The sequence below is a fragment of the Sapajus apella genome, unplaced genomic scaffold, assembly GCF_009761245.1.
Source record: "Sapajus apella isolate SASKATOON/1434 unplaced genomic scaffold, GSC_monkey_1.0 scaffold41, whole genome shotgun sequence".
Classification (NCBI taxonomy): Eukaryota; Metazoa; Chordata; class Mammalia; order Primates; family Cebidae; genus Sapajus; species Sapajus apella.
This window is the reverse complement of record NW_022436981.1, coordinates 19,491,477-19,513,092: the sequence shown is the minus strand read 5'-3', so window position 1 is coordinate 19,513,092 and position 21,616 is coordinate 19,491,477. Positions and strand designations below refer to the sequence as shown.

General features: G+C 30.6%; 1 protein-coding gene across 3 annotated transcripts in view; it reads left to right on the top strand.

Moving 5' to 3' along the window:
- The window catches only part of EYS (eyes shut homolog), a 377,690-nt gene that overhangs the window by 346,720 nt on the left and 9,354 nt on the right, over window positions 1-21,616 (top strand). For 2 of the 3 annotated variants that reach the window (XM_032299847.1, XM_032299848.1), the window contains 2 exons: window positions 1,075-1,214; window positions 10,667-10,833. In XM_032299847.1, the coding sequence (XP_032155738.1) occupies window positions 1,075-1,214; window positions 10,667-10,833 (307 nt within the window). Of the gene's footprint in view, window positions 1-1,074; window positions 1,215-10,666; window positions 10,901-21,616 lie in introns of those variants that run through there. The other variant, XM_032299849.1, reaches the window with a different exon arrangement.

Sequence of the window (21,616 nt, the reverse complement as noted above, 5' to 3'; positions counted from 1 at the left end):
CTCATACATTGATTATTTTATTATTAATATAGCCATAATTTTCTACAATCTTAAAATTGTAAATGGTCAAATTACATACATAAGATTGAAGAGCTTTGGGATATTCTGCTTGGTTCCTAGCCCCTTCCTGTTTTCCAGTAATATGTGAGATTTCTTGGTGAGAAATTCACATGGTAGGGAGATGTCAGTTTATGAATTATCTCTAATTTACAATTCGGTTGTAAAATACATAGCTTACATGATATTTTTCAAGAAATGATACCTTGCAAGTCCCTAGATTTTAGATTTGTTAACTATAAGCAGTCCTAAACTAGGGATATTTTGCTAAAATGTTCTTTAGATAAATTCTGTCCTCTAACAAATATTGTTTGTTGGTTTACTAGGAGATGTAATCATGTTTACAAAAAGATTGGATCAGGTCTCCTACGTTCTTCTATTACCTCCATTAATGACCAATAACAGGTTCTCAGCCCAACTGAATTAACCCTTTCTCCTACAAGTCTGAGATTTACATTTTTTGTTTCTTTCTTTTTTCCTACAGTTTCAAAATCTCTCATTCCCTAATTACCTATCTACTATCTATTTTATTCATCTTTTCATATAGATTTTCAACAAATTTACTGTATATCATTGTCCTTGTCTGATAATTCTTGGTCTGGGTCTTACAATTTTAGTATTCCTCTTGAATATAGGTCACTTCTTTCTTCTTTCTTTTGCAATCTCTCCTTTTATTTTTGTTATAGGACATTTTTTTTTATTTACAGCTTTAACATCATTTCTTGTAATTATTAATTGCAATTTAGTCAACATTTGATTATTTTTAAAAATGAATTGGCCTGGGAACTGTGTTTGTTTCTTGTTGTGATGCTGTATTTCTCAGTCCATGTTTAAAATGAGAGGGTTGGGCTTTGAGGTCTCCTTCAGATTCAGTATCATATACATACAGGAACTTATTTTGTGGCAGATGTTGTCAAATTTATATTTTCAAGTAATTTGACCACAGTCCTTAAAAATTCATTGTGAATTCAGGTTTGTAAGAGTTTATTTAATTTTTTATGTCTTTTTTTTTAAAAGGATCTGAAGATGAAAACTGCCAAGGGGTTATTGATGCCTATTTCTTTCTGGCTGCAAACTGCACTGAAGATGCAATCTATGTGAATAAGCCTGAAGACATTAATAATTCATGCTGGTTCCCATGTGAAGGCACAAAAGAGGTAAGGTAAATTTATCTAGTTGCTTCTCATTTTTCTCTTTAGCTTGTAATTGTCTGATTTGTAAAAAGTTAGAAATGTTTAGATTACAGATTCTTTAATATTCAAAATATATATTTTATGTAGTTCAAATATAACTTCGTAAATAAGTATCCAACAGTCTACTTGGAAATTCATTTTTACTTCTTACATTTATAATATGGGAAAGTAAAAAAAAATTCAAAGGATCATTTTGTTCTTAGTCTTCTTGTGTTTTACTAATGTTATAATTTGCTGGCTGATTAAAACCTCTCAAATACAGTTGTGCTTATGCCACTTTTTTGTTTACAGATCATAATGAAATGCCATTGCCTTTTGTGTATGTTTAAATTTCTGAAAGATTTCTAATCTCTTACACCAGCAAAATACTTAAAAAAAATGTTTAAATGAAAATAATTTCTAATATCTAGACAGTTCCATCCCTAAAAGTTGTGGGGCCTATGGCAAGAATAAAAGAATGGTCCTTGTTTTATCCCCTCACCTCCATCTTATACAAATTAAGATTATATTTTTAATATGTAACAATAATTAAGAAATATTTAAGGATCTTAATTTTAAACACATTATGAACTTTTTGTTGAAATGATTCAGGAATTTTCCAAAAAGTTAGAGAATTAACTAAGTATTTGTTACCTATCTTGTCTTGATACAACCTAATTCGGTCATTTTATGAAAGCCATATTTTAATTCTGTGATTTGTATACATTTCAGCATAGATTCATAAGCCCTTTTCTTTATGAATATATCCATTTCCATGGAGTCGATCTTGTAAATACTAATACAAGGCACTATTTCCTTCAAGTTCACCATGTAGAGGCATTACAACTACAGGCAAAAAGACTTCAAATACCATAGAACCTCTAAAAGTATGCCCTCAAATATATCTTGAAATATGTTTATAATCATAAATATATGAAGTAAGCATAATACATTTTTACAAGTATATATTTAGCCAAACACATACACATCACTGTGATATAGATTATTACATTAAAGCTTTATCTTTAAGACATTTAGCTTTATCAGTATATTTAAAATTATTATATATTATAATAAAATTAATAATTCAGTAACTGTAAACCTTTCTTAGGAACAAGTAAATCAGAATTTGTTGTTTTGTTATGTATTTCTAGTTCCCAATATTCTTTTATAATAATCACCAACTTTAAGTAAATTAGCCATTGCAAAGTTAGCAATCCAAGATCATTTTAGCTATTTTATTATTTTATGATTGCACATTTTATATAACGTTACCACTTTTATCATAGGTAAAATGAACATAAATATATATCCCACAACTGCATTTGTACACCTTATTTCCATTGTATAAGGACAGGTGTAATTTAAAACTATGTTTAGAGGCTTTATTTTTGTATTTTTCTTATTTAGAAATTGTTCAGGTATCCAAAATAATTTTATTAATTTTATTAAGCATCTGCATAAATTCTTAACATTGACTAAGTATTTATAAATTGCAAACTTACACCATCATGTTAAGTTTTTATGATTTGTAGCATCATCAATAAAACATTCTAGTACATCGGTGTGATAAAATTAGAAAGAATTCACAAGATTCAACCCTTTTAAATTATATCTGCTATTAAAATTTCAATTATATTAATTTTAGATTTGTGTAATCATACTTTGAGGCCGTAATCATAGAACATATCTCTTAAAGTTAAATTAAATCAGTCTAGTTTATCTAAAGTATCATTTATTTAAAAAACTACATGAATTCTTTTTAAATAAACCTCTTTAGAATAAATAAAGACATATGTACTAACACAAATAAGCAAACTTCAGTATTTATGTATTTTGAAAAATCAAAACTTTAGGATTAAGCCAAAGCTCTGTGGAGTCCAGTTTTCTTTTCAACTAAAAGAGTAACAATATTACCCATACACATGAATGTTTTTCTTGATTTGTTAAAGTTTGCCAAGAGAGAAACATATAAATAAAGCAAAGTTAATCATTTCTTTTTATTGTAAATGTGGACTATCTGAAAAATAGTCTTAGAATGTCCATATATGATAATGACAGAAAAAATATTTGTGATTAATTAATTTCAAATTTTTCCTAAGAAAAAAAGAAAAGGAAAAACGTGAGAAATGAATAAGTGAAGTTTATCAAGATTCAGGTAGATATAAAATTGTGATTGTTAAGATTGATTATCTCCCTTCTGCACAGCGAGGGGATGCTTAAATACGGAAAAACCTATTTTCATACACACACAAGAACAAATCATTATAGATAGTTAAAACAACTCACATACTTGACAATTCCACAGAGCCATATAATTAAAAATCTAGTGCTTATTAATCCCAGAAGCATGAAAATGAAAGAGAAAATTTTGTATAATACACAGAGTAATCTCTCTATTAGACATACAGGACAGAGAATCTCCTCATGAGGATTTTTTCCTTTTTGTTCTATTGCATCTGCCAAATAAACCATCTTGTTCATGTCAAAATTTCCCCAGGGTGGTCACTGCAATTTCATATTGTCCTTTGAGAAATTATACCAATTAGAGAGATATGTACATGGCTTACAATATGAGGGAGGAATGTGTGCTGTCCAGGCATAAAAGGCTGAGAAGAACCCATGAAAACTTAGGTCAGCAAGTGTTTGTACAATATCATGTCTCCAGAACATTCCAAAGATCAATTTATTTCAAATCAACTAAGAGTGTTTACAAGACTTTTTTAAAGATGACAATAAAAAATGTTGCCTAAAGGAACACAAGAGTGATGTGACCGTCTGAATTCATCACTTATTTAGACCACTTGAATGATGTAGTTAATGGACACTTTCCTTCCCGGCCAACTTCCTCTTATAGAGTCACCTGAAAAAGTGATGAAAATGGAGAGTTTTCCTATTTATGTATAATTGAATTATATAATCCAAGGATTCCTAAAAAATGTTTTATTCTTCTTAAGAAACAAAAGAAACATAGCATTTGTGAAGCTGATGAAAACAAATTGAAGTTTAGACTTGATACTGTACCTGTGGCAGTTTCACAGTTGGAGAGAATATCCAGTGGTCTCAGGGTAGTGCATTGGTTGCTAGCCGTCCTTAAAAGTGATGGCATTTCAGTGGTATCTTTGTGAAACTTTGGATTTGTTCACTTCTTACACTCCAAAAGACCACCAGGCAATTCTGCTGATCGAGCAAAACTAATTATTTTAGACTTATTTCAATAAGGGAAAACAACACATTAGTAGAGTTGTAGAGTTAGTAGTGCTGTAATCAGGTGGCGGGATGACAGGGACTCAGCCCCTTCCCCGTGCTAGCCCAAGATGTAACTGGGTATGTCCAGGTTCTTGGGGTCACTTGCCCCAGGAATGGGGAAAGGGCTCTGGCAGCGTGGTGAGCTTACCATTCAAGTAAATATGGAATCCAAAGAGTTTAGCAGAAAGTGATTTATTAGGCAGAGAGAGAAAAAGAGAGAGAGCTCCCACGCTGCCAGTGAGGGGGAATCCGAAGGGGATATCCGCATAGGCAGAGAGGGAAAGACAGCTCCCCCACGTTGTTGTGGGAGGGAATCTCAGACTTGGGAAATCCATATAGGAAAGGGGGCAGTGGAGTTTTAACCCTGAAGTTATTCCCTCCCCATTTATGTTGTTGTCCAATGAGAGGAGTTCTTTCAAACTGCCTCTGGAGTGATTGATCTTTGACTCTCATCCCAGATTGGTTGCTTGGGCCCACGACAGATCCCCCTCCTCCCAGAGCAATTCGCTGGCTTTTTAAACAAAGGAGCTCACCTGGAATTTCCACCTAGCCTGCCCCTGGGAAAGTTAGAAAAACAACTTTACATTTGAAACCCCTCTGATCCCCAGATGGGGGCGTGGATGGAGGTATGGCACTGGGAAATTCCTGCCTTTGAAACACAGGCAATTTTCCCTAACACAGGCCCTTAGCGCCTCACATGGGAGACGTTGTGGAAAGATACTTATTTGGTGTAGACCCTTAAGTCAGTTGTAGAGTGTATCTAGTGGGAGTTGGTTAGAATTTATGAATGAAAAGTTTGTATTGATGGCGCAATATACTGAGCATCTTTAAATTGAGTCTTGATATGCAAACTGTTAGTATTTGTAAAGAACTTATTTTAGTTGGTTTATAGCCTTACATTCCAGAAGCAAGTATTTCACGGAGTAAATCGTAAGTTATTCTTTCTTTTTCTCAGTATTTTAAAACATATGACAAAAATAATTAGATTTATTTTGGTTTTCATTATCAAAGACAGAAATTCCAAAGGTGTTCTTTTACTTCTTTGAGTTAAAATGTGTCCCTTCTCTTACTGAGGTCCTTTTTTAAATGCAAATGCTTCTGGAAGGGAAACACATAAATATAAATGAGTTTATCTTGTTTTCTATACCCCTGCCACCAAAAGGTTATAAAATTATGTATTATTATGAATTACTGGGAAGGGAAGGTGCTTTTCAAACAAAGTAGAAGAGATCATGGAGCACTAAAACTTGGGATGTGAAAGGTTTTTACCAAGTTTATTTTATTTCAGAATTTATGACTAGGTCTTCATCTACTATAAATTTGAACTTTAATTCATCCAGATATGATTTTTTAAATCTGTTCCCTTTTAATTAGCTAAATATATAGCCAAAACAGCCTTCCTTTTTCCCACATATTGACTAACCTTCAGACAGGCTTCTTCTTGCCTATAAGCCCCTACACTTTTTTATTCCTATAGCATGTACTTTAAAAACTTTGCAGGTGTAAATTATGGAAATATATGTAAATCTTCTTCCAGCTACTTTGCAGTTTAAGGATGCAGGGGATGTCTTTATCAAGGACCATGGAACCATGTCTCTGAACTGTGAATATCAAAGAAAATAGCACTCTTACTTCTCAGTCTACTTTACAGAAGGCCTTCCCAGTCTACTCACAGAACAAAATTGTTGCAAACTCAATAATGATTGGATCTGCTTGACACATTCCATCTATCATACTCTTCCCTAGTGACCTCCAGTACAACAGTCTCCCCTTGAACTGCAGGGATACTTTCCAAGACCCCAGTGTATGCCTGAAACTGTGAATATACTATAGTTTTTCCTATACATATATACCTATGATGAAGGTTATAAATTAGGCATAATAAGAGATTAACAACAACTAATGATATAGAACAATTAGTACACTATAATAAAAGTTAGATGACTATGGTCTCTTTCTCTTTTTCAAGATAACTTACTAAATTATGCTCACATATTTTTGAACCATGGTAACTGAAAGGATGGAAAGTGAAACCAACGATAAGGGAGGACTGCTGTCATTTTTTATTAGTTTAAGTTCAAAATTAAAATCCCTCCTGCTGTCTGTTTTGAAGAATTGAGTTTAGTTTCTCTCTCCTATTTTAATAGTCTTTAATAAAATTTAATTACCTATTTAACTTCGGCTCAATTTTTATCTCGACAGGTATTATTTTAAGGATCCAACTTGCTACATATCATGATTAAGAAAAGTCACTTTCACCTCTGATGTCACTTTATTTATCTATTTAATAACAAGGGTCAAAAAGTGGCAAAATAAATGCCATATGTTAGATCTTATAGAGTTTTTTCCCCATGGAGTCCTTTGCCAATGACCCTATGTACTAATATAATATGGGTATGACAAGATAATTTACAGAAAATTACATGATATTCCCTGAAATGATAGCTGGCATTATTTAGCTAGCATTGTTTACTTATCTATGCAGAACATTTTCTGTAAGTATGTTATGAATATCCTTCATGTAGTTAATTTCTCTACAAAAGAAGTGACTTTGTGGTAATAATATTGTTATGTATATACATTACCAGTACTGAATTCTCAAAAAGGAAACTCCTAGCAGTTTGTTACTTCTGTTTCCTTTGGGAAGAAAAGATCTTCCACTGCCCAGAATCATGATTTTACTACATTCCTTCTTCAAGTAAACATTTTAAAATATCTAGAATAAAACCTAGAATTTAACTTTTGTGTATTTTGTAATATCAGGGTTTTTGTGCAAAGTGTAGTAATTAATTATATATTTTATGTACATGATATATATACAGTTGACCTGTGAATAATACAGGGGTTAGTGTTGCCAGCCCCATGCATTCCAAAATTTGTAAAATGTTCGATTTAATGTTTGATGGAGTGTTTTGTATAAATTTTTAAATATTCCTTTAAGCAGATTTTTGATTCTCTATATACACAAAGTTGAGAAATCTTTTCTCTGATATACAAGGTAGACCCAAGTTTCTATGTGTTTACTGATATAATTTACTTTCTTACTAATTTTTGCGAGAGACTTCATCTTATCTATAAATTTAATTATAGAAAACCAAAACTCTAGTAGAAGTCTAGACTATCTGAACAGATGAAAAATCATGTTGAAATCCCAAATTATTTTTTAGGGCCAGAAATTACTTGCAAAAGTTTTTAGATATAGTAAATAACTGTGGTAAAAAATAATTCACCACCTTTCCCATTTAATAAAAGTGTCTCAACTAGAGCATTAGATATAATTTAGGCGTTCATATGAGACCCCTTAGACAAAATCGTGTGTGGTTTTGAGGTATAGCCAAAAGGAAAACTAATTTTTCAACTTTTAATTATTTCAGATTTTCTTAAATACCAGTAATAATTATTTTGAAAATAAGATTAAAGGGAAAGCATATAGTTATATGAAACAAGTCTGTCCTATTCAGAATTCTATACTAATATTCCTTGTTAAAATATTGTTTTTTCAAGATTTCATTATATATTATTTTGTAATATAGGCTTCTAATAATTAAAAATGCAATGGGAATTTGAAGTTTTGGTGTTCTGTATTTTCTAATTATATTTACGTTACAGAAATAATATATTATGCGTTTTTCCATAAAGAATATTTCAAAAATTAGCAAATTTTGAATAAGGCTTATAAGCTAGAAAATATAGTTTTATAGCCAAGTCAACTTTCTAAACTTGGCAATTTTTCTGAGGTAACAAAAGAGAATATTCTCATTTTTAAAAGAAATACACAATAAGTATAATGTTCAATATAGTGTGAAATCTCAGGAAGGTTAACTACCTATAAATGTACATATAGATAGAATAAGAAAGCATTGCCATAAAATGCCAATATTTGTTGCTTCTTATGTGAGTGTTAAGTTTTTAAGCCAATTATAATAGTGCTCCTTTAATTGAAAAAACTTTACGACTAATATCCTGTGACTGTAGAAAATCATTATGTACTCAAACGGAAATGAAGGCCTTTCTGAGTCACAAACACGTAGACATATAGACACAGAGAAAACTTATAGCTTCAGTTGTAGTATTTTAGGCTTGGGACAAGTATAAATAACACTGGATTATCTGTCCATGTCAAAGAACTTTTCTCCTTCATAATAGATTTGACTTTCTTACTTGTTTTGAACTCTATGTAGAAAGTAAAAAGACAGATTCTCATTTGATTCTTATTCAACAGAAAGTAAATCTCTATGAACCATTCATTTATTGAGATATCACTAAAGGGTCAGACCATGAAACAAAAACTCCTAATGACTGTTGCTACAGATGGAAAATAACTCTTTGGCTATGAAACAAAACCAAAAAGAAAATATGAAAATATGCAGAGAAATTTTTTTAAAGATAGTAAATTTCTATAGTTATTTGAATTTGCCTTTAGGAATTAGGAATATATGTATATGTAAAAATATAAATATATAGTTGTGTTTAACTCTCCATAAGAAGTGTACTTCTCTCTGACAGTTTACCTAACCATCAGATAAATCCACTGGGCATGTCTGTGGAAGACTTCCAAAACTGTTAAAAAATATAAGTATAATTTTTGATAAAACGTAGCATCATGACTTCGTGAAAATATTAAATATATGTGAAATACATTGTTTAATTTACTTTTAATAAGGAAACCAGTAAAGTTTTACTGTTAGTTCAAAGGAGAAACCAAGTAAACCACCGAAGGAGAAAAACTATTTAGCAAAACCAAAAATAGATTTTTCCATGGATCTGTCTATCAATACAATGCTGTTTCCATCAGATCAGTTAACATTTAAACAATGTCTATAAAAATTTGGTTAAAATACAATGAATTTTTTAAATTGTCTAATAGATGTATACATATTCAGTATATATTACATACATAAATATACACACATATATATATTCCTGTCACAATTTGTGTATACAATTTGACTATTGAAAATGATTTTGATATAAATCAAAACTGATTTTTTTAACATTTGCTAAAGGAACACATTATTTCAACACATAAATGAAAGCTTGAAATCCTTCAAATGATTGTGTCATCCAAAAGACTATCAAGAAGACTAAATGATAGAAAGAAGCGTTTATTTGTGATATCAATTTGCTAACTGGGTGTATTAGTTCATTCTTACACTGCTGTAAAGAACTACCTGAGATGAGGTGATTTATAAAGAAAAGAGGTTTAACTGACACACAGTTCCACAGGCTGTACAGGAGGCATGGCTAGGAGGCCTCAGAAAACTTACAATCATGGCAGAAAGTGAAGGGGAAGCAAGCATGGTCTTCACATGACAGCAGGAGAGAGAGTTAAGGAAGAGATGTCGTATACTTTTTAACAACCAGATCTCAGGAGAACTCAGTCAGTATTTGAATAACAGCGAGGATGAAACTGCCTTCATGATCTAATCATCTCCCACCAGGCCCCACCTCTGACTCTCAGGATCACAATTCAACATGAGAGCTGGGTGAAGAAACAGAGCCAAATAATATAACTGGGAAAAATTCATCTCTGATGTGGATGTCAGGTGCTCTCTTAGAAGTGGTGAAGGGCAGGGTGATTTTTGTGCCTCACAGGGTCTGTGTTATACTAGAGTCATACATATTCAGCAAGTTTGGGGAGAAAGCAATATGCATTTATGAGGGGGAGTCAAGCACATGCTCAATGAGTAAACATATATGTAACATACATCCCATATTCTCTTTGAAGCAGGCTTTAGCATTGAAATGAGGTAGAATTTGGCATTTTACATCAAAAAGTGAACTATAGGCTACAAAGACAGTTTGTGCTCTGTCTCTATAAACTGGCTGAAATTGGCTTGAGGACTACAATTGCTTATCAGAAAAGAGTGTTTGTAAGGTGATTCTGTCTGATAAGGGTTATGGTGGCCTTGGTTGTAAATTAAAGTTAGGAAGGAAATGACAGTTTGACTGAGAGCTCTTAATAGGGAGTTTAGCAAAGGTGTGGTTTTTCTTGTAGCTCTAGAAATTTAGGGAATTGCTGTACCAGCCAAGCTCTGAACAATTGACCCATAGTTAACTTTCGTTTCCTTAACCCCAGGTTTCATCTTAGTAGACAGAGGGACATGTATTGTGGTCTCTCAGATCACAATTGTAATATTGTAGTATGTGAGGGGAATTTTTTTTAACATATTTCTTTTTTGTTATAGATTTGTGCAAATGGATACAGTTGTTTACATAAAGAAGACAGTCCGGAATATCAGTGTCTGTGTTTTATCAGATGGGCTGACAACATGTATCTAGAAAATACAACTGATGATCAAGAAAATGAGTGTCAACATGAAGCTATTTGTAAAGATGAAATTAATAGACCCAGGTATTTATGTATCATTTGAGCACATAACATTACCTATCAAAAAATTATAATTACATTGATAAGTCATGACTGAACTGTTTAATGGTAACAATCTTTTTTGATTAAAATGATTGTAATTTCCACACCAAACACTTACATATACATATATGGTTATTATATGTTATGTTATATAATACATGTTATGTATAATAATGTTAGCACAATTAAAAAAGGGAAGAAGGAATAGATCTGTATAGAAATAACTTTTCTATATCATTCTAAAATTGTTAGCATAAATTCGTGATAAATTCTGCTAAGATCTGTATGATTAGCTCCAGAGCAACTACTAAAAATAAAAGTTTATATAATATAGTAAAAATAGCATTAACAAAATTAAAATGTTGCCCTTAGGGCCAGGCACAGTGACTCATGTCTGTAATCTCAAGGTTTTGGGAGGCCAGGGCAGGAGAATAGCTTGAGACCAGTAGTTTGACACCAGCCTTGGCAACATAGTGATCACCTGACTCTACAAAAAGTTTAAAAAATCAGCCAGACATGGTTGTGCACATCTGTAGTCCTAGCTACTGGGGAGGCAGTGGAAGAAGTATTTCTTGAGCCCAGGAGTTAGAAGCTGCAATGAGCTATGATTGTGCCACTGCACTCCAGACTGGGCAACAAAGTGAGACCCTATCATGAAAAAATAAATACAATAAAATGAAATATTGCCCTGGAGTAATATTTACTTAGTACAAAATAAAATAGTATTAGAATAATTAGAATGAGAAAAATAGAGGTACAAAAGAGATATGAGACATGTAGAAATCAAATAGTAAAATGGCAGGCATAAATTGAAATGCTTCAAAAATATTTAAATTAAGTGACTTCAGAAATTCAGTCAAAAGATAGAGATTTTTAGAGTGGCTGTTTTCTGATTTGGTCACTATATATGATTTACAGAAGATGTAGTTTATGTATACATATGTGTATATGTATATATATTGTTTATGGGAGACACTTTAGATTCAAAGATACAAACAAGCTGAAAGTAAAGCAATAAAAGATACATAATTCAAACAGTAACAAGAAGAAAACTGGAGTACCTATACTAACATCAGGAAAAAAATAGATATAAAAAATGAAACAATTACTAGAGAAAAATATGGATATCTTATAATTATAACAAAGTCAAAATGTTAAGAAAAGGTAATGATTATAAACATACGTGTGTATGTATATGTGTATGTATGTGTGTATACACAACTAACAACATAGCCTCAAAACAATGAAGCTGAAAAAAGTAATTTAAGGGAGAAATAGGCAATTCAACAATGAGACTTAGAGACTCTAATAACCTACTTTCAATAGCAGATGTAATACTTGGTTGTAAGTCAACTAAGGTGTAGAAGATTTAAACAACATTATAAATCATCTAGGAGTAGCAGATAGCTATAAAACACATTACCCAACAAGGACAGAATAACCTTCTTAAATGTACATGGCACATTTACCAGGATAGACTATATGCTATACTATGCTATAAAACAAGCTGTAATTTATTTCAAAAAATTGAAATAATAAAATGAACATCATCTGATGAAAATTGAATGAGATTAAACATCAGAAACAATAAGTAACTTGGCAAACTTACAATTATATGGAATTTAAATAACACAATTTATATTAAAAAATGGATCAAAATGAAATTGAAAGAGAAATTAGGAAAGACTTTGAAATTATTGAAAATGGACACCAAAACTCATGGGATGTGAGTGATGCAGTGCTTGGAATAAAATTTGTAGCTGTAAATACCTCAATAGCCTAAACTCCCACCTCAACACAATGGAAAAGAAAGAAAACTAAAACTAAATAACATGAGTAGAAAGAAGGAAATTTTAAACTAAGAGTAAAATTAATAAAATAAAATACAGATAAACAATAAAGGCTATCAGAAAAATTAAAGTTCATTTGTTTTAAAAGTTAACAAAATAAATATCCTAAAATCAGGCATAAGAGATAAAAAGTACTTAAATTATAGAAAAAAAATATAATACTTTACACCTAAATTTTAAAGTTTAGTTAAATAAAATGGGAAATAGAAAAATATCAACTACTGCAATTGATTCAAGAAGAAATAGAAAATCTAACCTATCACAAGTAAAAAGACTGAATCCAGTAATTAAACAAGCTAACAAAAATTAACACTATGGAATGCCCGATCCTAGATGACTTCACTGGGTCATTGTAACAAATATATAAAGCAAAATTAAGAGTAGTTATTCAACACCTCTTTCAAAAATGGAAGAGCAGGGAACATTTCCCAACTCATTTTATGAGGCCAATATTACAACAATACTACAACCAGGCAAATCACAAGAAAACTATAGGCAAATATATGTTTTCAATCTAAATAAAAGAACCCGCAACACAATGATATTACACCAAGTTCAGCAACATATGGAAAGGTTTATATAGCATAACCAAATGAGACTTATCATAAGAATATAAGGTTAACTTAATATCTTAAAATCAACTAATGTAGTTTACTCTATTAACAGAATAAATAAAAAAGAAAATACATGATAATGTAAATAGATGCAGGAAAAAAAGCATGTTGCAGAATCTCACAACTCTTTATGACAAAAGCACTCAACAAATGAGGAATACAAGGGAACTTCCACAATCTGATAGGGGGCATTTAAAAAAATAAGAAGAACAAATAAACATAACTAACATTATACTTAATGTTGAAAGACTGAAAGACTGGAATTGCAAATCAAAACCATGAGATAACACTTTACACCTACTTGTGTCATCTAATCATGGATTTTCCATTTGATCCAGCAACTCTACCTGTAGTATATACTCGAAAAAATGAACATAGATGTTCATACAAAATTTGTATGTGAATGTTTGCACAGTTGTGAGAGATTAAAAAAGCTGAAATAACCTAAATGTCCATCAACTGACGAATGAATATATACAATTTGTCATATTCATACAATAAAATGTTATTCAGCAGTAGTCAAAAATGAATTACGGATACATACTTTAATATAGATGAACATTGGAAACATTTTGATAAGGAAAAGAAGTAAGTCACATAAGATACATATAGTGCTCAAAAATACTTGTTTAATGAAACATTTTTATTTATTAAGAAGCATTTTTATTTATTCAGAAAATTATCCTTTGTTTTGTGATATGTTTATTTTTTTCTGATTTTGTGATTCTTTTTTGTTTGTCATCATTTTTTGATATCCAGAGAATCTTGGCATTTTTGCAATTGAAATTATCAACACTTTAATTGTTTGATATTGTTTTGATAATTAATATCAAATTCTTGATATTGTTTTATAATTAATACTAACAATGGAGCTTGGAAAATTTTGCAGATACGAGTATTTTATATCAAATTAAGTTTCTGTATATCAATTACAATATCTAGAAATTATACATGTGATACCACCTGTTATAATGTCAAAAGTATGCAAAATGTTAGAATGAACAAAAGATGCTCTAATTCTCTGTTAAAAAGACCCTTTATATACCGCTAAGCTCAGTGAAAAGAAAAAATTATATATACTCTGAATAAATGAAAATATAATGCATGAATTTAAATATTAGTCCTCAAATTGGTTAAGATATTAATTTTTCCCAAATTGATTCACACATTTAATGCAATAAAAAATATTGCAGATTATTTTAGAAACTAATTATATATATATTTTTTTGAATAATCTTTTAGAAATTATTAGGCCATCTTTGAAAAGGAAAACTAATGGGGTGGTACTTCATGAACTATATGGTAAGACAGACTACAAAACCATGCATTTAAAGGAAAAAAAATAATGGGTCAACAGAGAGCTGTGACAAAAACCCAAGTATATATGTGGGATCCTGATATATAAGAAATTTGGCTACAATTTCAATTGAACATACTGGGTTCTTTAGTAAATGGTATTGAGGACATGGCTCATTTTAAGACTCTAAGTGAAACTGGATTATAACCTTATACATTATAGAAGGAGACTCTAAATATGTATAGGGATCTAAAAGCAAAGGTAAAATAATGCTATAAATGAAAGAAATGTAGAAAAACATCTTTGTGATTTGGGGATGAATAAATTTTCCAATTAAACACAATTTATAAAGCAAAATAATGATAGTATTATAAAAATAGACATTAATGATGGTGATGATGTTAACAGACACAACGTTAATGAACAATGTATAAACATTTTTCTTTTAAAGTATATTTTAAATGGATGCAGATTAAAATTCATAATATAAATGATGTATTTCATACAGGTCTGCATGTTACCGTATTTTTTCCCTGAAATGTTCAAAAAATTTTCTGGGGATTTATAAAATGTTTAATGAGCCAAATATTTTAAAAAATATATCACACCAGCCATATTGTTACTTAAGACCAGGAAAGATTTGCTAAGTATGGCATGATAATTTCTTAATACCAGGCTCAGACTTTGAGGTGTTCATGACTCCCACCTCTTTTTGAAGCCTCAAATTTATGTCTGAGTCACCAATCCCTACTTGCTACCAGAAATATTATAACAGAATTAAATATATTCATTTGTATATTGATTATTTATTGAATATTCTCTAATTATAACATATTGTTGAACATGTCATGACAGTGAGACATGATACCTGTCCTAGGTAATGTACTACACATAAGCAAGATTATATACTCTTCAGAACACATCTCATGGTTGTTCTGTTTTATTTAGAAAGTGAACACATTTTCAAAGTACTAAAGTAATTTTTTTTCTTCACTTTCTGAACATATAAGTTGCTTGATTATAGCAATGTGTCTTCTGGCTTTCTTTCTGGAAGTTTTAAATTAAACCTGTTTCCTGTACAAGCTATTTTAGGATATTCACATTTTCTGTGTAATGCTAAATATAACCAAAACATAATTTTCAGTTATAAGCAAGAGTCCTATTTCAAAGTGTAAAATCTAAAAGTCCACAAGAATATCAGGTGTAGTTTCAAAAACTATTTCTGTATAGTCAGGAGGCTTGTATAAATAGAGCTTTATATGAATTTGCCATAAAAATACAGCATAATTTGACCAGGATTTTCTTAAATTATTCCTGATCCAAGAACTCTAATAGTGATTTATTCTAAGACTATTGTAATTTCTGCCATAATGTCAGTGATTTTATTAACAAGTTGAATATTTTGTTTTAGGTTTATTTATTTATTTTGGCTACACTAGGCAAACTTCTGCCTTCAAGTGAAAGTTTTATGTGTTTACCTTTTTCTGCAAAACAAAAAGGATATAAAACTACATATGAAAGTGCCATATGGAATATATTTTTGAGTTTGGGCCAGTCTTGATACCACTAGATCAGGCGTCTAAATCTTTTTGTCTAAGGCACTTACATGCACTGATATATTTTCTCTCTTTATTATACCCTGGAAATACAAATAACCTTGCTTCTGAAATCATTATAGTAAAATGATATAGAACTCATTCACTTAAGTAATTCTAGAGTACATATCATTGTATTATCTATACACAAACCAAAATTATTATGATAAACTGCATTAAATGCAGCACTTTTGTCAAATCTCATGTGGGTTGAAACTTAGCTCATGTATGCACTATTGTCTCTCATATGTTTTTCCCAAACTCATGTTATACATTTAAAATAAAAGTTTCATTATATTATAGCTTCAGGTTTCATAACTTTTTATACTTTAATTTCATATCTCAAACAATAAAATGTTTTATGTATGTCATATAATTTTGAACTACCTGAGCCAGATTTTTATTTTAATTTATATTTAAATAGTTTTTATAGGTATAACCTTTTCACATTGCTTTTCAAATTATCCTGTAAGACTTGGAACTTCATGCAGCCATTTAGGCAGAATCTTTAAAAAGATGACGTTTGTCTTGAGCATAGCTTGTTCAAGTTTAAAATGCATTTGTTGACAGTATTAAAGAAATATTAATGAAGCATCCACAGTTTATAAGTCATTTGGGTCATAACTTTAGGACTCAGGACAATAAGTAAAGAAATACATTTAATTTTTTTTTATTTCTAGAAAATATTTTTCATTGAAAATATAAATGATTAAAAACTAATAATTATAATATTTTAACATTAGAGCATATTTTCAACTTGTAGATTTTTACCTAGTAGTCTTCTGCTTTGTTCTTTATATCATATTATTCACTTACTTCAAATTTAACTGTATTTTTAAATTTATATATTTAATAATGTAGTTAGCAATACATTCATAATATATTTAAGCCCAATTAAATTTCTCAAGAAATGTCTTTAAATTTAAAGAATATTTTTAAGTTAATATTATGTGTAGATCACTACAATTTCCATCAAAATTGATGTACTTCTTACTGCAAAGCTTTCAATCTGATAGCCATTAATGTTATTACTGAGTACCAATGTAAACATATATATTACCATTTATTTGAATTTATTAATTATGATGACAAAATGCTTGACATACCAGTACATAGTTGGGTGAAAAGTGAAGAGTGCTTTTGTAAATTGGATAAATTTATTTTAGCTCAGTGATTTTCAGAGGGACTGTTTTGTTTTCTGGGGGCATCTTGGCAACTTCTAGAGTCATTGTCAATATTCAGAATAATTGACTGGAACAGTTGACATTTAGCATGTAGGTAGTGCATGATGAATGTCATAAATCTTTCAATGTACAGAACAGTTCAAGCAAAGAAAGAGTTTTTTACGGATTGCAGAATTTCTAAAAGTCACGTCATATGTTAGTGTGCATATAAAACTTACATATAAATATCTAAGCCTAGATCTGATTTTTACATCACATATTTGCACAAAATAGTTTTACACAATTTTAATAATCATTGAATGTATCAGGAATGAATATTTCATGTTAAAGAAATAAATATTATTTTTCATTCAGAAATTTCTTAGAATTTGTTAACCATGTTGAAAAAAATACATAATCCTACTTGAGTGTCTAATAGGAAGTGACTATTATCAGTCCTTATTTATGGCTGCTGAACCCATAGTAATTCTGTGCATGGGTGCAAACAGCTAACCACTTCAATGGATTTTCTAGCTCAAACTGAATTCTTTAGTATTTTTGTATAGAAATAGTGGTCTTATAAGTTAGTGGTCTTTTATACTTTTTATATTAGAGTTAGGGAATTATCTTAGTTAATTTTTAGTATTAGGTTTGTAGGTAGAATACATTATGAATTCTATTATATGAAGTAGAATGTGCTATGAAAACCAGAAATGTACTATTAACAGAAATTATTGGTCCGATTGATTTTAGAGTATCTGTTTCAAGAAGTATAAGGCTAAATAGATCATACACCTTTAAAAGTGTAACTAATAGAGGATCAAAAACAGACAAATATCTCAAAATTATGAGAAATAAATCATATCACATACCAATTCAAAAAATAAAGAAATAAAACACAATTCACATTTCAAAACTGAAAACCAAAGTATTATAAACACATAAAAGATATATTGGTTATTAACATCTATTAAATTACCTCAAAAATCAAACTAAAAGCAACCAATTCTAGGCTGTTTAAAAGGTTCATTATAACAATTTGACTTAGAAGGATTAAAAAATATATAATAGATAAACTTAGTGGAGAGATCATAATGAGAACAAGGCTGGAACTACAGACTTCCTATATCAAGGTGGAATTTAAGAGAGAAAGTGTTAAATCAGATAAAAAGTAGTTTTTATTTAGCTTTTATGTTGTTGTACTAAATGCATTTTGCATTACAATCAATAATGCCTGGTGTTAATTTAGGCTCCTGAATGTAGTTAAGTATAGGAAGAAGTCAAAAAATGAGGAGGTATGAACTGAATAGGAAGAAACACAATTATTGTGGTTTATAGATGATAAGATTATAAATCTAGTAAAATAAAAGAATTGATTTAAATAACCTATTAGAAATAAAATAATTTTATACTGTGGCCTACTGAAAAATCAACATAAATCAACATAGAAAATGTATAGATTTTCAATAAGAAATAAATGTCATTTGGAGAATAAAATGAAGAAAAATATCTTACAATAGTCTCCCAAAAGATAAAACACCTAGTAATAAACTGTTATAAATGTATAACAAAATAAAATCTTAAAACTATAATGAAGGATTTAAGAAAGATAATTAAATGCTTTCAATTGCATAGCATGTTCTTGGGTAGAAAGCCTCAATGCTTTAGTAACTCTAAATTCATATATAAATTCTATATGGTCTCACATAAAACAGAAATAAAACTTTTATTTTACCATGTGTATATATAGAGGATAAAAGATGAAAGAAAGAAAAAATCTATAAGCGTATGAGAAAATATATTAAAATAAGGTATTAAAATATATTCTGGGGTGTTAAATCAAACACCTTGTACTAAGGGAGACTATGACTCACGTGTATGAGTCATATGCATATGTATACCTTATATATAAATATATATACTTATCTATCTGAATTTATTTTAATATAAATAGCATTTCCAATCAATGGTAGAAAAGAAATTACATCATTTAACAATGTAACAAATTATTTATTTATTAAATAAAACTATCACTAGAAAAGAATGAGAGTGAATATTTGCATATCTTAAAATGGGGAGGCTTTTCTAAACAAACGCAAGACTGAGAAGCAATTAAAGGAAAAACAGATAGAGGTGTTATATAAAAACGTAAAATTTATAAAGGCATAAATTCCAAAAACATTCAAGCATCTAGAAAAAATATTTACAGTACATTAGACAAAGTGATATCATTTTAATTTAAAGATAATTTATAGGTACTCCTGTTAAATATGGACATTGTAGTACATGGGTTTTTATTTTTCTAAAATCCATTAAAATTATGGTCAAAGGGAATAAAGAGCAAGGGAGAGGAAACGGTAGAATAAATAAGTGGATTACTCCACCAACTAGAACCACCAAACTAAGCTGGTAGCAGAGGGGAAGCCATTAAACAAAAGACAGGCATTGTATTCATCAGTCTTTCCTGAGGGTGGGACCATGGTGAGCCTGAAATCAAAGAATTGGTTGAAAGCTTTATGAGCAGCTTAACTCCTGAATTCTCTCTTTTATTGTGTGTGATAAGAAAGGAACAGCCCATTCCATTCTTGAGCAACAAAGAGCCCAGGGATATGGTGCAGTACTACAGAGGAGAAATTAAGTAAAAGGCTACTCACAAAACCAAGCGATCAAGATCTTTTTTCCTATTCTGCTCTAAAAATGTCAGTGACCAGGCCACTTCCAGTGATTGTCATTGACTGGCTCTAGAAAAAAGAATACTGACTCTGAGAGAGAGAGTTCTCAGACAAATCCACCAGGTCTCTGCTTGATCACAGTCCAATAAAGTTAGTCACTAGAAAACCACTCACAATGAATACATGGAATTTCAAACCATATTTTTTGGTGATTTATTTTTCAATATGAGTGGAGAGTCAAGCATAATCATATATGTTAAGAAATTCTCTAATTTCACTGCCAGAGACCAAAGTCAGTTGGGGATTGGAAGGTGAGTAGAAATTCAGAGGAAATACAAAGATAAGGAGCATGTTTAACATCTGGAAACCAAAAACCAAAAAACTTAAGATTACTGCCCTCAAAGTAGTAAGAGAAGGGTAGAAAAAAGGTGTTTTCAAATTTACAATGTGTGAACATTTTTAGTTTTCAAGAGATCTAACCTAAAAATAATATACTTGACTTAAAATAGGAAGTCAAGTAAGGAAAAAGATTAGGAATTAGGAAACTCAGGATCCAAACCAGAAGATAGGAGGAAAATCTTCCCAGGACAAAGGTGAAGAGTCATCCCAGAAGACACTGTGCAGTGAGCCTGCAGATCTACCCCTTCAGGAGGGGACAAAAAGACTGAGGCTGAGAGAATATCCAATGTATTTTGCATATTGAGGGACATGGGAAGTAATTATGACTGGGTGCTGAGAATAAGTAAACAAAACAAAAAATAAAGGGATTAATAACTGCCAGAAAAACAAAAATGCTCTGTAAAAGTAAGTGCAGACTATCTCTTTCAGCTATAAATGATATCATTGAAGTCATAATTATATAAAATGAGTATCAGCTTATCATAAAACTAACCTAATTTTATATTGGGAGAATAAAATAAGGGTGTGTGTATCTGTGTGTGTGTGTGTGAGAGTGTGTGTGTATGTGTGTGTGTGTGTGTTTGGGGGTGAGGAGCAGTGTAAGAAATTTAAATACTTCTCTTCCATAGGAAGAAGTCAATGAATAATGTCTAAATGTGTTTTTTTTATTAAGTAATACATGTGAAATATTTTATTTGTAACTATTGATATAAATGAAAACAGTAAAATATTTAAACATATTCAAGTAGTTACATATGGTGGCATGATGAGTTAGAAATGAAAATGCACTATTTTACCCTCTGAAAACAAAATAGTTACTCTATAAGAAATATTTTCATTTATTGTAGGAATATTACATACTATTTGATAAAAATAAAAATTAAAAATAAACCAGAAAATTAAAACATGGACATAAATTTAAAACCAAAGAGCTGGCCGGGCGTGGTGGCTCAAGCCTGTAATCCCAGCACTTTGGGAGGCCGAGGCGGGTGGATCACGAGGTCAACAGATCAAGACCATCCTGGTCAACATGGTGAAACCCCGTCTCTACTAAAAATGCAAAAAATTAACTGGGCATGGTGGTGCGTGCCTGTAATCCCAGCTACTCAGGAGGCTGAGGCAGGAGAATTGCCTGAACCCAGGAGGCGGAGGTTGTGGTGAGCCAAGATCGCGCC